The 13,406-nt window shown below is 42.2% G+C and overlaps 1 protein-coding gene across 1 annotated transcript in view; it reads right to left on the bottom strand.

Annotated features, from left to right (window-relative positions):
- The window catches only part of TTC21B (tetratricopeptide repeat domain 21B), a 220,258-nt gene that overhangs the window by 158,845 nt on the left and 48,007 nt on the right, over positions 1-13,406 (bottom strand). Inside the window, 1 exon segment of the mRNA XM_030209686.1 lies at positions 261-453. Coding sequence (XP_030065546.1) covers positions 261-453 — 193 coding nt within the window.

Raw genomic sequence — 13,406 nt, 5'->3', positions numbered from 1 at the left:
TCATCCACTTATGTACCAGAATATATTCTATTTCTTGATGGAAAAGACTAGAAAAGTGATAGAAACCCAAACATTTAACCAGTGTGTTTAGGATACTCCACTTTGAAGAACACATAACGTGCATCAAAGCAACAATTATGTTTCTTTATCTTTGAAGAAATACATACAACTAAAATTTTGTATCTATATATATATATACACACACAAACACACATTTTAGACTTATACTTATTTGTTTTGCCTTGAAACCCTAGGCATACCAGTTAGTGCAGGAACACTTGTTTCATCAAGTGTCATAGCTGCCTTGTACCATTTCATAGCGTCCTTCACTTTTCCTTGTAAAATCATCTGATAACCAAGTTCTGTAGCAATTTCTGCATCATGATTAGCCAAAGCATAAGCTCGTTCAACTAAAGTCTGTGTTTGCTGAAGGATGAGCTGATTCCGTTCACACTAAAAGAAAAAAATGTACATTAGAAAAATAAAATTTACAAATTACATATGTATGTGTGTGTGTGCGAGAGAGAGAGAAAGAGTATACATATATTGGGGATGTACATTCATTTAAAATGATATGAGAAATGTACACTTGCATCTTATTTCATGTCATTTCTAGCCTTGAAACAACAGGGGAAAAAACCATTGTAATTTCAAGTTTTTCCTGTGTTGGAAAGAGAGCACACTTTTCTGACATTGCTCCCAAAACAAACAAATCAAAAATGCCAATAAATGACATTGGAAACTAAAAATATGAAAATGTTTGGGCTGCACACCTCTAGTGTGTGTGAATGTACCATACATATCTGTACATACACACAAACCAAATATTTATTTCAAGTACACATAAATAAAAATTCAGACATAAGTAAACATAGAAAATAATTTTTTAAAAATTACATATATATATATATATATATATACATCATTCATACATAATATTTATAACATATCACAGTCACCAAACAAGACCATGCAATGCTTTCTGTAGGATTATTATTATGCTCTCACTGTTCTACAACCAAAATGCTTCCGAAATAAATGTAGTGAAACTTTGCTAAATTATGGATCACTGAGAACAAATATGATGCTTAAAACTATTGATTAACTCTAGTTTTCAAGATAAGCTACTGGGTCAGAATATATGGCGCTTGACTTGCAAATGGTGGAGGATAAGCGAATTAGAAAGGGAAAAGATCTCAGTTTAAACTGGAAATCACTAAAATACATTTTTGACTGCATCTATGAATAAATCCATGTCTGGATTTGGACAGTACTTGCTTACAACAATAAATGTTATTTTTAGTCTCTTTATCCATCTTTTTAGTAGTACCCCATTATTCTCTAACCACACCATTCTCTATCCTAATTTTTGGTGTTCCTTTCTTTTAATTTACATAAGAACGTAGGCATTGCCGTACTGGGACAGACCGAAGGTCCATCAAGACCAGTATTAGAGAATAACACAGGGACAAAGCTTGTCCCTGTCCCCGCAGGTTCTGTCCACATCCCCGCCCCATCCCCATGGGCTCTGTCCTCATCTGCAAAAGCCTCAAACATTTATGATTTTATATTTAAATCTTTTTATTAAAGTATAAAAAGGAACAATATGCTGTGCAACTATTGTGTATAAATTACAAATAGAAAACAGTAACAACAGCAAGCAACTATAATAACTCTCCTCACCACCACCCTCTACACTTTCAACCTCAACAACAGTTGATTTCTGCTACCCAAAGGAATCCTAATCCACCCTGTTAAAATGTCCAGGGGTACAAAATATAACCCGTTCTGAATGTCCTAGAGGGGAGAAATATGCCCTATGAAGCACTGTTAGGATTTTTTAATCTGTGGATGAATAAGAAGTCACCAACAATCTCAGTATTCAGTCTGGCTCTCCTGTCTTCCATAGTCCTTCCTACAATAGAAGATGTCTTCTTAGAAGATGTGCTGGTAGCAGAAATGTATAGGATCCCCCATGCAAATTTTTGCTAGTTTTGGCCAGCATGTTTGCTTGTTTTTACAAAAAATCAAAATATTGGCATCTGCATCACTCAAACATAAATAACAGTCCAGTTCATTAACAGGCTTCAAAGTAGAAAATGACACAGGGATAAAGTTTGTCCCCGTCAGCTCTGTCCCCGTCCTCGCCCCATCCCTGTGTCATTCTGTACCCAGTATCCTGTACACTGTACCCAGTGGCCAATCCAGGTCACAAATAACTGGAAAGATCCTAGGCACAAGTGCAGTAAGCAACACTACCAGAAAAGTTACTGAAGTACTGTTTCCCGTGCCAGGCTCTGTTGGTGATGTCACCTGGGCATGATGATTCATAGTTCTGCTTGTCATCAGAAGAAAAAAGGTATCACCTTATTTTTCTTTTTGTTTTATTTCTATTTATTAACCTTTAAAATGGAATAACACAGCAACAATACTACTTACTGCCCTTCTGGTCATTGAGTGGGTATAATATATCACTAGTGGACTCATTTTTGAAAGAGAAGGACGCTCATCTTTCGACATAAATAGGAAGATTGACGTCCTTCTCCCAGGGTCGTCCAAATCAGTATAATCGAAAGCCGATTTTGGACATCCCCAACCTCTTTCCGTCGCAGGGACGACCAAAGTTCCAGGGGGTGTATCGGAGGCGGGGACTTAGGCGTACCTAACACTTGGACGTCCTCAACCCATAATCGAAAGAAACAAGGACGTCCCTGACGAACACTTGGACGACTTTACCTGGTCGTGTTTTTCTTACGACCAAGGCACAAAAGGTGCCCGAAAAGACCAGATGACCACCGGTGAGAATCGGGGATGACCTCCCCTTACACCCCCAGTGGTCACTAACCCCCTCCCACCCTCAAAAAATATCTTTCAAAATATTGATTGCCAGCCTCAGATGTCATACTCATCAGCTCCATCACAGCAGTATGCAGGTCCCTGGAGCAGTTTTAGTGGGTGCAATGCACTTCAGACAGGCGGACCCAGGCCAATACCCTCTCTACCTGTTACGTTTGTGGAGGAAATAGCGAGCCCTCCAAAACCCACCAGAAACCCACTGTACCCACATCTAGGTGCCCCCTTCACCCGTAAGGACTATGGTAGTGGTGGTACAGTTGTGGGTAGTGGGGTTGGGGGGGCTCAGCACACAAGGTAAGGGAGCTATGCACCTGGGAGCAATTTATGAGTCCACTGCAGTGCCCCTAGGGTGCCTGGTTGGTGTCCTGGCATGTCAGGGGGATCAGTGCACTACAAATGCTGGCTCCTCCCACGACCAAATGCAAGCCATTTGGTCATTTCTGACATGGACGTCCTTGGTTTCGATTATCGCTGAAAATCAGAAACGACCAAGTCTAGGTATGACCAAATCTAGGGACAACCAAATTTCAGGATTTGGACATCCCTAACCATATTATCGAAACGAAAGATGGGCGTCCATCTTGTTTCAAAAATACGGGTTTCCTCGCCCTGGATCGGGACATTTTGTGAGAACGCCCTCATCAAAACTTGGACATCCCTTTTGAAAATGCCCCTGTGTCTCCTAAAACTAGTGGAAACCCTAGTGGCAATGTATGCTGACTCAATGAAAGAGAAATAAAAAAAAATAATAATGGTTTGAGAAATTATTCTGTAAATGGATAAATTGTGGTATTATTAATCTAGCATCAGAAAAGAGTTGATTTGGACATGATCACAGTACTCTTGAAAGTTATTAAAAGAACAATTTTTCAATCTTCAATAGCAGTATATTTCACAGGGTTCCCCCCCTCCCTTCCCCCATGGTTATAGTGATGATTCAGAAGCAATAATCTAGCAACTACAACTAACCAGCTGGTGATAGTAATAGTGATGGTATCAGCAATAGAAAAATTATGTCTTACTTGATAATTTTTCTTTCCTTTAGTCTCAACAGACTGGTCCAGAACTTGTCAGTTATATCTGTTGACCAGCAGATGAACACAGAAAAAGAAAGTAGTTCTTTGTTATTCGCCCCTTAAGGGTACCAGGCCTACTTAGAACACTCAGTATTTTGAATAACAAAGCAATAGAGCTGATTGATAGGATTCAGTGCATGTGCTATCAACATGTAATATCCCAAAGAAGAAGTCGGTAAGAAAAATCGATAGGGTCATATACCTTCAACTGAAGTAGAAGTCACTGAAGCAGAGGTAAGCACTGGATTTAGGTGCTATCAGAGATCACAAACATAATGATGTGCAGCTGAAGCCTGATTGAAGGAAATGAAATGATCTACAACTGGTTACATAAAATAATAACTATTGAAGCCTATTGTTAGAAGCAAAAGCTAAAGACCTGACCTCCAGACTTATTCCACATCAAGCTCTGGAGGGTCATGAAACTTTCCTTTTTTTTTTTTTTTTGTAGACCTGAAGAAACAGAGAATCATGTTACAAACTGCCCTAGGAAGAATGCGGCTTCTTCATTTTTCTTTAGTAGTCTTTGTGCAAGAACTAAACAAAAGCAGTGTGGAGGCTTCTGGATTTATCTGTTGGGACTAAAGTAAAGAAAATTATCAGGTAAGACATAATTTTTCCTTCCTTAGCATTCCACAGACCAGTTCAGAACTTGTGGAATACAGCAAAGCAGTTCACAACTAGGGTGGGAGAGTAAATACAAAGCCTAATAAGTTGAACCGAAGCATATGGAAATTCTAGGCATTTCAGAAATAAAGAATTATCGCTGACACCAAGAGGATACGAAACTGTAAGTCCTAAGCAGATGAAGTGTGGCAATACTGAAATATCAAGGTCACGAAACCTTGAAAGGGATAGATAAAATAGACATTGATATTTATAAGCCTATGCATAGGAGACAGAAGGCTTGTGAAGCTAAAAGAGATACAGAAAGCCTGAAAACACAGCCAATATTATTCCCCACTGATTCTGGAAAGCTAAGCCCAACTGATTCAGTTTAATCTGAACTGATTTTGCGAGGTGAGGAACTGTAGATTCCTGAGGTCAAGCCCAGCTATTCTGTAAGGGAAACCACAGTTGACCCTATAATTCTAAATATATCTGATCATGCCATGAGGTCCATGAAAGAGGGGAAGACTCGCTGAAAATTCCAATTCTTTCACAAGGAGCCTCAGCAACAGGAAATTAGCTTCTCTTTGTACAGTGCAGAGGAGAGATTCTCTGCTGGGTTCATGGTCAGCCACCCACAGAGATCATAAGAGGCACTTGACGTGCTCTGGAAGCCAGGTCACATTTTTGGGCATGAACAGTAGGCATGGAGGAATAGCTTACTCATTAGAACAAACCCAGTTCCCCATTGTGGCTCGATGTGATCCTGGGCAAGTCAGTTAACCCTCCATTGCCCCAGTACAAAAAAAACCCCAAACTCAGTGCCCTTTTATTAAGCTGCACTAAAAGCTGGCCTGCAGTATAATAGCACTTAGGTTTCCCCACACGCAGAGGCCATTTTGAGTGCAGCTGTAAAATGGCTTCAACTTAATTTTTCCCACTAATGGCCAAGCGCTAATTCCAATTTGTACATGGCCATTAGCGCATGAGCCCTTACTGACACCTATTTAGATGGCATAAAGGGCTCATGTGCTAACTGGTTGGCATGTAGCAATGTAACTATGCTAGCTGATCAGCGCTGGGCATGCCCATTCTCCACCTCCCCCCCCCCCCCCCAAACATGCCCCCAGCGCTAAAAAATTACAAAGTAGTGAGGCAGCTTGAACAAAAGAAATGATATTAAAAGCTTGGTGTTTGAATTCTATTTTCAACTTTTCACCTTGCAAGTAAAGTGAAGGAATGCCAGATGGTTCAGATTATTTAGAAATCTAGCTTTGCTGGGTTAAAAGGTCAGAGAGAGAAACTTCTTTCACCCTTTGTGAGTGATGGAGGGTTAAGGCTAGTTCAAAGATATTACCTTACCACATACATCTGTATACTATTATGAACGAGGCAAGCAGGCAGTTTGTTTTAAGATTAGGCTGAAATACTGTTTAGAAGAAAATAGTTAGATTTTAGAAGTTCTTGATATTTAGAATATGTCTTATAAGGAATACTGATTCTGCTTATTTTAGAATATGTTTATTCTGTGTAGTTAATATGTAGAATACCTTTTTAAATCTAATGTCTGTCCAACTCTTTGTCTGACTTTCTAAGTAAGACTGTAGTTGAAAAGGTCAGCATATGGTTTGAGTTAGCTGCAGTCCTGGCTAGGTGAAAGAGAAGTCAACTCTCTTCTCCTTGTTTAATTATAGGTAAATGTAGGACTGGGCTTTCTGAAAGTAATAACAAACTATAGCTGTATGCCATTAAGTAAGACTGGCCCTTGACCCCTTAATGAATGCCAGAGTTCAGTTAGCAGTTAGTATGAAGTTGACTAGGAATATGAGAATATCCATTAGCCCCTAAATGAACCCAGTTTAAGCTATAGCTGAGAAATTGATCATAATAAGAACATGCAGGAGTTCTGGAGCCAAATTGTCTAGCGTGAGAGGCCCCAGGTCATAGGTCAGTTTGAGAAATATTAAACCTATGTAACTGATATTTGGAATATATGTATGGTAATAATTAGTTCAAGGCAGGGTGATCAATCTATTCTTTACCATCTGGAGAGTAAGGGGGGCTAGGAGGGAGATAGAACGGTATATATAAGTGGGAGCAGAAGCAGCTTACGTCAGAAGGAACAGACAGAAGAAAGAGAGCTGAAGGAAGACAGACAGCAGAAGAAGAGAAGAAGCTGAGACAGAAGCCATAACATCCAGAGAGCTGAGAAAGGGAAGAAGAGAGCTAGAACTGATGTCCTACTTTGTTTGCTGGCAAATAAAGAAGATTTCTCCCTCATTCTGGTGTGTGCTGTTTGACTCCTGAAGTACCACAGATTCTGCTAACAATAGGGGTAATTCATGCATCAATTCCTGCAACAGTAGTTTTTAGCGCCAGGGAAGTGTGCACAGATGCCTGGACTACCACAGGGCACCTGAGCGTGCCCCACAGTACTACATTTTGGTGCACGGGAAGCATGCGTTACTCATATAATAAATGTAAACTACTTACAACTCACTACAGGGGAAACTTTGAAGAATACAAATTCGTCTACAGTTTTTGGTGTTATACTGGATTTGAAACTAACTTTTGAAGATCAGATTCCTGCCCTTATTTAAAAATTTAATTTTCGTTTACGTCAACTAAGGGCAATTCAGTCTAGTCTTAGTGTTGAAAGTTTCAGGAGTATTGCTCACTGTTCTTCTTTATAAGGAGGAATTACCATGAAGTTATTGCGGAGGTTACAGCTACTACAAAATATGACTGCTAGATTAATTTTTCAGATGAATAAATTTGAGCAAGTGTCTCCTCTGCTTAAAAAGCTGCATTGGTTTACAGTTTCTTCGCGTATAAATTTTAAGTTAGCCTGTATGTTTTTTAAATTCTTAACCAGTCAAAATCCGGTAAGCCTAAGTATTTTCTTTTACTGTCCTCTGGTAGGATTTGTCGCACAGCTTACTGTTGCATCTTTTTTTTTTTTTTTAATGAGGTCTTTATTGATAGACAATGAAACAATTACAAGCCAATACAATGTACATTTCACTTAGACAGAAACAAAATGCAGTTTCAATGCTAAGAAAACCTCTAATTTGTATAATTTTTTTATAATCCAAAACAGAAACAACAACAACAACAAAAAAAAAACAACACCAGAGCTCTGAGACGTAATCCCCTTAAAAAAAAAAAAAAAAAAAACCAACCCAGGTCTCATTTGCTTACAAAGCTCAGATTAATTACAGACCCACAAATTTTTTCCCAAGTTTTAAAAGATTTTCATCTTATAGCAGTTAGTTTTTCCAATTTTTTTTCAACTTTAAATGTTTTATTGACTTCATAATATAAAGCCAACATTGCAATGCAGTGTAATCAAATATACAATTATGAAATACATAGTGTGATAAAGTCACCTCCAGGATAGTTGGGTTAAGGCAGTTTCAGTCTGAAATACAAGTCCCAGAAGGCATTACAGGCAAGGAGCCAGGGGGTGAGATGAGGAACCCGGACTGGACTCCTAGCTTCAATGGGAGAAGACATGGAGGTAAGCTGTGGCAGGATGTGTAGATTGGCTGCCACTAGGGGGAAAGAGAGATAGGAACCCCTGTGTGCAGGAGCTCATCATTAGTCTAATGTTCAACTCAGCTGGTATGGGTGTGGGGAAGCTAATGGAAGGAGAATGATTGGTTGTGGTAGCTGAAGCCAGGGATTGATTAGGCAGGTGGGAAGGAGTCTCAGCAGTTCAGTTCAGTTCAGGAGAGAGAAGCAGAAGGGGAGAAGCAGTTGCAGGCTGAAAATCCTTGGGCAGGGAGGCCCCTAAAGTACTGGCAGTTGCAGGCTGAAAACCCTTGGGCAGGGAGGCCCCTAAAGTACTGAAGCAGGCTGAAATTCCTTGGGTGAGAGGAAGTCCCAAATGTACTGAATTCACTGTGAAGCTGATGCAGGGGAAAACCCTTGGGTAGAGGGAGTCCCTAAAGTATTGAACTCTCCTGAAGGTAAAGAGGATAGACTTTATTTATTTTTTGTCTATTAGATTGTAAGCTCTTTGAGCAGGGACTGTCTTTCTTCTATGTTTGTGCAGCGCTGCGTATGCCTTGTAGCGCTATAGAAATGCTAAATAGTAGTAGTAGTAGTAGTAGTAATAGACGGTAGAAACTGCTTCTTGGTGACTGAACTGTGATGATGAACTGAAAGAACTGTTTGTCTTGGGAATTGAACTACTGTTTATTGTGCACTGGATAAACAGCCCAGACTGGAGCTGACTGTAAGCCTGTATTGAATCCTGGTATGTGCTGATAGCTCGCTGCTTAAAGGGGACTATTTGCCCCACACTTTCAGGTGGCTTATATGTGCTTAAGATTGAATGTGAATGCTGCTGCTGGAACTGTGTACTAGAAACCTGCATGGAATAAAAGTCCTTAAGATTGAAGTTACTGGTGGACATCTATTTCTTCATTGTACCGGGAGCCTGTGGCTGGAGGAGATTGTTCTATCCTTGGCTGCACAAGAAGGGTACCTGGTTACAATAGCTTATTAGTGCTCTCCACCGTCCCTTTGGCGATTGGTCTACTTTCACTTTTTATGCTCCATGGTCGTTACATAATTCTTACATATAAAGTCAGATGTTTCAAACTTTGTCACCAGGCCCCGCATATCCTCCTGCACCCTTAAACTTACTATTTTACCCACTCTAAGATAACTCCTCCTTCCCGCCCCCCCTCCCTGCCCCCATCCCCAGCACTCTCTCATTCTCTTCCCCCCCCCCCCCTTCTACTGAACAAGCCCTAACAAGTCATTAAAAAAATTTGGCCAAACAGTCTTGAAGTCGGGACCACCCTCTCTTGCGCCGTAACTCTCCATCTCTACAATACACCATGAGGCGTTCCATCTCTATAAATTGTCCCAGTTTACATTTCCAGTCCCCCAATGACGGGGGATCAGTAGTCCAACATCTCCGCGCTATAAGACACTTTGCTGCCGCTAGCCCCCATCTCATCAATTTGCTCCTCTCCCAGGAGTCACTCTCATTATGAAGTCCTAGCAAACACACCGATGGACTGCACACCAGCGACTCCCCTATCATAGTTACTAGGGCTTTCATTACTGCATGCCAGAATGGAATCAGTCGCGGATAGGTCCACCAAATATGCACAAAGGAGCCCGCAAGCAACCCACATCTCCAACAAAGATCAGAGATATTAGGGTACATGCGCTTCAGTCTCTCAGGGGTATAATACCACCTAGTGAGTACCTTGTAAACATTTTCTTGCACTAATGCACATGTTGATACCTTTTGGACCTCCCCGCAGATCATCTCCCACTCCCGTTCATTAACATAGCAATTGAGATCCACTTCCCATGCCCCCTTAAAGCTAAATGGGGAGGGATCACTTCCCCTAAAGAATTTATACAGCACGGAAATGGGCCTGGGCACCCTCTGCAAAAAGCCCCACAAATGTTCCAAGCTTTCCTTCTCTTGCGGAAGCTCTCCCTTCCACCCCATCGTTCTCACAAAATGTTGGATTTGCATGTAGGGGAAAATATTACCTTCAGGGAGTCCATACTTGGACCTCAGCTCCTCATCTTTCCCCCCTGCAACATATCTCAAAAACTCGAAAGGCCTACCTGTTCCCATCTCACAAATGTGGCATTATCTCTCCCAGCCCCAAACTTTGGTTCCCATCTCATAGCCGCCTGGGTGGACACCTTATCTCCCTGACCCCAACTCTTCCGTAGATCCCCCAACGTACTACTACTACTACAAATCATTTGTACAGCGCTACCAGTCGTACGCAGCGTTTCACAATTGAACATGAAGAAAGACAGTCCCTGCCCAAAAGAGCTTACAATCTAAATCAGGACAGACAGACAAGACAAATAAGGGAAAGGGTAGGACAGACAGAAAGGACACAGGGAAAGGGGATTACTGAAGAGAGGAAGACAAAATTAGGTTACAAGCAAGTGACAAGTTAAGAATCAAAATCAGCATCAAACAGGTAGGCCTTTAGCCCGGATTTGAAGGTGGCCAGGGATGGAGCTTGACGTAATGGCTCAGGAAGTCTATTCCAGGCATAAAGTGCGGCGAGATAAAAGGAACGGAGTCTGGAGTTAGCGATGGAGGAGAAGGGTGCAATTAGAAGAGATTTGCCTAGCGAACGGAGTTCCTGGGAAGGAGTGTAGGGAGAGATGAGGGTGGAGAAGTAGTGAGGGGCTGCAGAGTGAATGCACTTATAGGTCAATAAGAGGAGCTTAAATTGTATACGGAAACAGATAGGGAGCCAGTGAAGTGATTTCAGAAGAGGGCTGATATGGGCATAGCGACTTTGGCGAAATATTAACATACCCATAAGATGCCTAAGGAATCGGTTGTCTATTCCCACAAGCGCCCCTCCCACCCCCTCAGTAGTCCACAAATAAGTTTTCAAACCCTATGTGGGCAGTAAGCTTGCTCCACCTGACTCGCTGGCTTTAGCCTCCCCCTTTCCTAATCTAAAACCATCTTAATTTGAGCAACCATATAGTACTACTCAATCCTTGACACCGCTCTACCACCCCTCTCTATCTCTCCCCATATCACCCGCCCAGCTAGTCGAGGATGCTTGCCTCCCCATATAAACTGCAGAATATATTTTTGCACCTGTCGAAGTGTCTGTTTAGGAACCGCCACTGGCAAAGATTGAAACAAGAACAGCAACCTGGGTAGTACATTCATCTTTACCACAGCCATACGCCCCCACCAGGAGAGCCACAACCCTTTCCATCTAGAAAGTTCTGTCCGGATTTGATCTACTATTTTACCATAATTAAGACTGTACACGCAGCTCAGATCTCTAGGGATTTGAATCCCCAGATATCGAATGTGACTCTTAGCCCATTTAAAAGCGAATTTACTTCTCAATCTGTTTTCTTCCATCTGGGTTAGGGAGATCCCAAATAATTCACTTTTATCCATGTTTACCCGCAATCCTGCATGTTTCTCGAATTCCCCAAGTATAGCCAACGCTGTTGCCGAAGTCCACTCTGGCTCTGCTACATAAAGCAATAAGTCATCAGCAAACAGAGCTATGCATGCTCCCTCTTCCCCACCATAATACCCCAAATATCAGGGTGATTATGCACCAGTTCCGACAAGGGTTCTATATAAATGGCAAATAGAAGTGGTGACAGAGGACAGCCCTGCCTAGTCCCTCTACCAATTGGGAAGAATGGGGTATAATTGCCATTAATATGGAGACAAGCTTTCAGGTCCACATATAGAGCCGCCAACCACCTACTAAAGTTGCCTCCAATACCCATACGATTCATGACCTCCCTCAAAAACCCCCAATTCACTCTATCAGAAGCCTTTTCTGTGTCAATAGCCAACAATGCCACCCCTGGTTGTGTCCTCTGTGCCTCCCACAACAAGTGTAGAGTATGTCTAATGTTGTCTCCCACCTGCCTCGCTGTAATAAACCCAGATTGGTCTACATGTATCAATTTCTGTAAGACCCTACTCAACCTATTGGCTAGAATTTTAGCCAATATCTTTGCATCTAGGTTTAACAACGAGATGGGTCTATATGAACCACAAATTGTGGGGTCTTTACCCGGTTTAGGCAGCACCGAGATCCCTGCCTCTGACATAGATCTCGGCAGTCCATTACCCTCTAACACTCCATTGCCCATCCGTGTTAACTGAGGCTCTAGCTCTCCTACAAAACATTTATAGAACCTTGCTGTATATCCATCTAGTCCGGGGGCTTTCCCATTCGGGAGACTCTTGATGACCCCTTGCACTTCCCCCAGTAGAATAGGTTCCCCCAATTGGGCCTTTTCCGAATCACTCAGACATTTTAACTGTATCTGATCCAGATATTGGGATAGCCCAACATCTGATTCGCCCTCTGGGTCCTGTAAAATTCCTGATAATATGTAACAAAGCTCCGAGCTATTTCGGTGTCTGTATAATGCCAACCTCCCCTTCCATCCCTCATTTTTTTTATAAGAGCTTTGGTTCGTCTGATCTGTAACAGACGAGCCAATACGGCGCTTGATTTGTTTTCAAATTTGAAATTCTGCTGTTTAAGCTTAGTTCTCATGTAGTGAATGTCTACCATTTACAGTTGCTCTAACGCTCCCCTTACTTTTTTAAGCTCCTCCCAAAGTTTTAATGTGGGGTTACGTTTATGTGCTTTTTCTAAATAGACCAGGCGGGTGCACAACTCCAACAACTGCTGTCCTCGTTCTCTTTTTTTTCCGCGCCCCCCCCCCCCCCCCCATTTAATCAAGACTCCTCTCACCACTGCTTTCATTGCATCCCATAGAGGGGCATAATCGAACAGAAACGCCTATCTCCATGGGCGTTTATCTCTGAGAACGGGTCCGTGAAGGGGCGGGCTCAACCGTATTTTCGAAAAAATTGATGTTTTTGAGCTGGGCGTTTGTTTTTTTAGCGATAATGGAAACTAAAAACGCCCAGCTCAAAAACGTCCTAATCCGAGCCATTTGGTCGTGGGAGGGGCCACGATTCGTAGTACACTCGGCCCCCCTGATATGCCAGGACACCAACTGGGCACCCTAGGTCAGTGCGGTGGACTTCAGAAAAAGCTCCCACATGCATAGCTCCCTTACCACGGGTGCTGAGCTCCCAACCCCCCTCCCCCAAAACCCACTACCCACAAATGTACAACTCTTAGGGGTGAAGGGGCACCTACATGTGGGTACAGTGGGTTTTGGAGGCCTCCCATTTACCAGTACAAGTGTTACAGGTAGGGGGGGATGGGCCTGGGTCCACCTGGCTGAAGTGCATTGCGGTACCCACTAAAAGTGCTCCAGGGACCTGCATACACGCAGGCCTCTAGGACTTGTTACTGCTGTATAACATTGGCTCACCAGTTTACACCTGAA

Source organism: Microcaecilia unicolor, chromosome 7 (genome assembly GCF_901765095.1).
Source record: "Microcaecilia unicolor chromosome 7, aMicUni1.1, whole genome shotgun sequence".
In the NCBI taxonomy this organism is placed as follows: Eukaryota; Metazoa; Chordata; class Amphibia; order Gymnophiona; family Siphonopidae; genus Microcaecilia; species Microcaecilia unicolor.
This window is presented reverse-complemented; position numbering and strand designations above follow the sequence as displayed.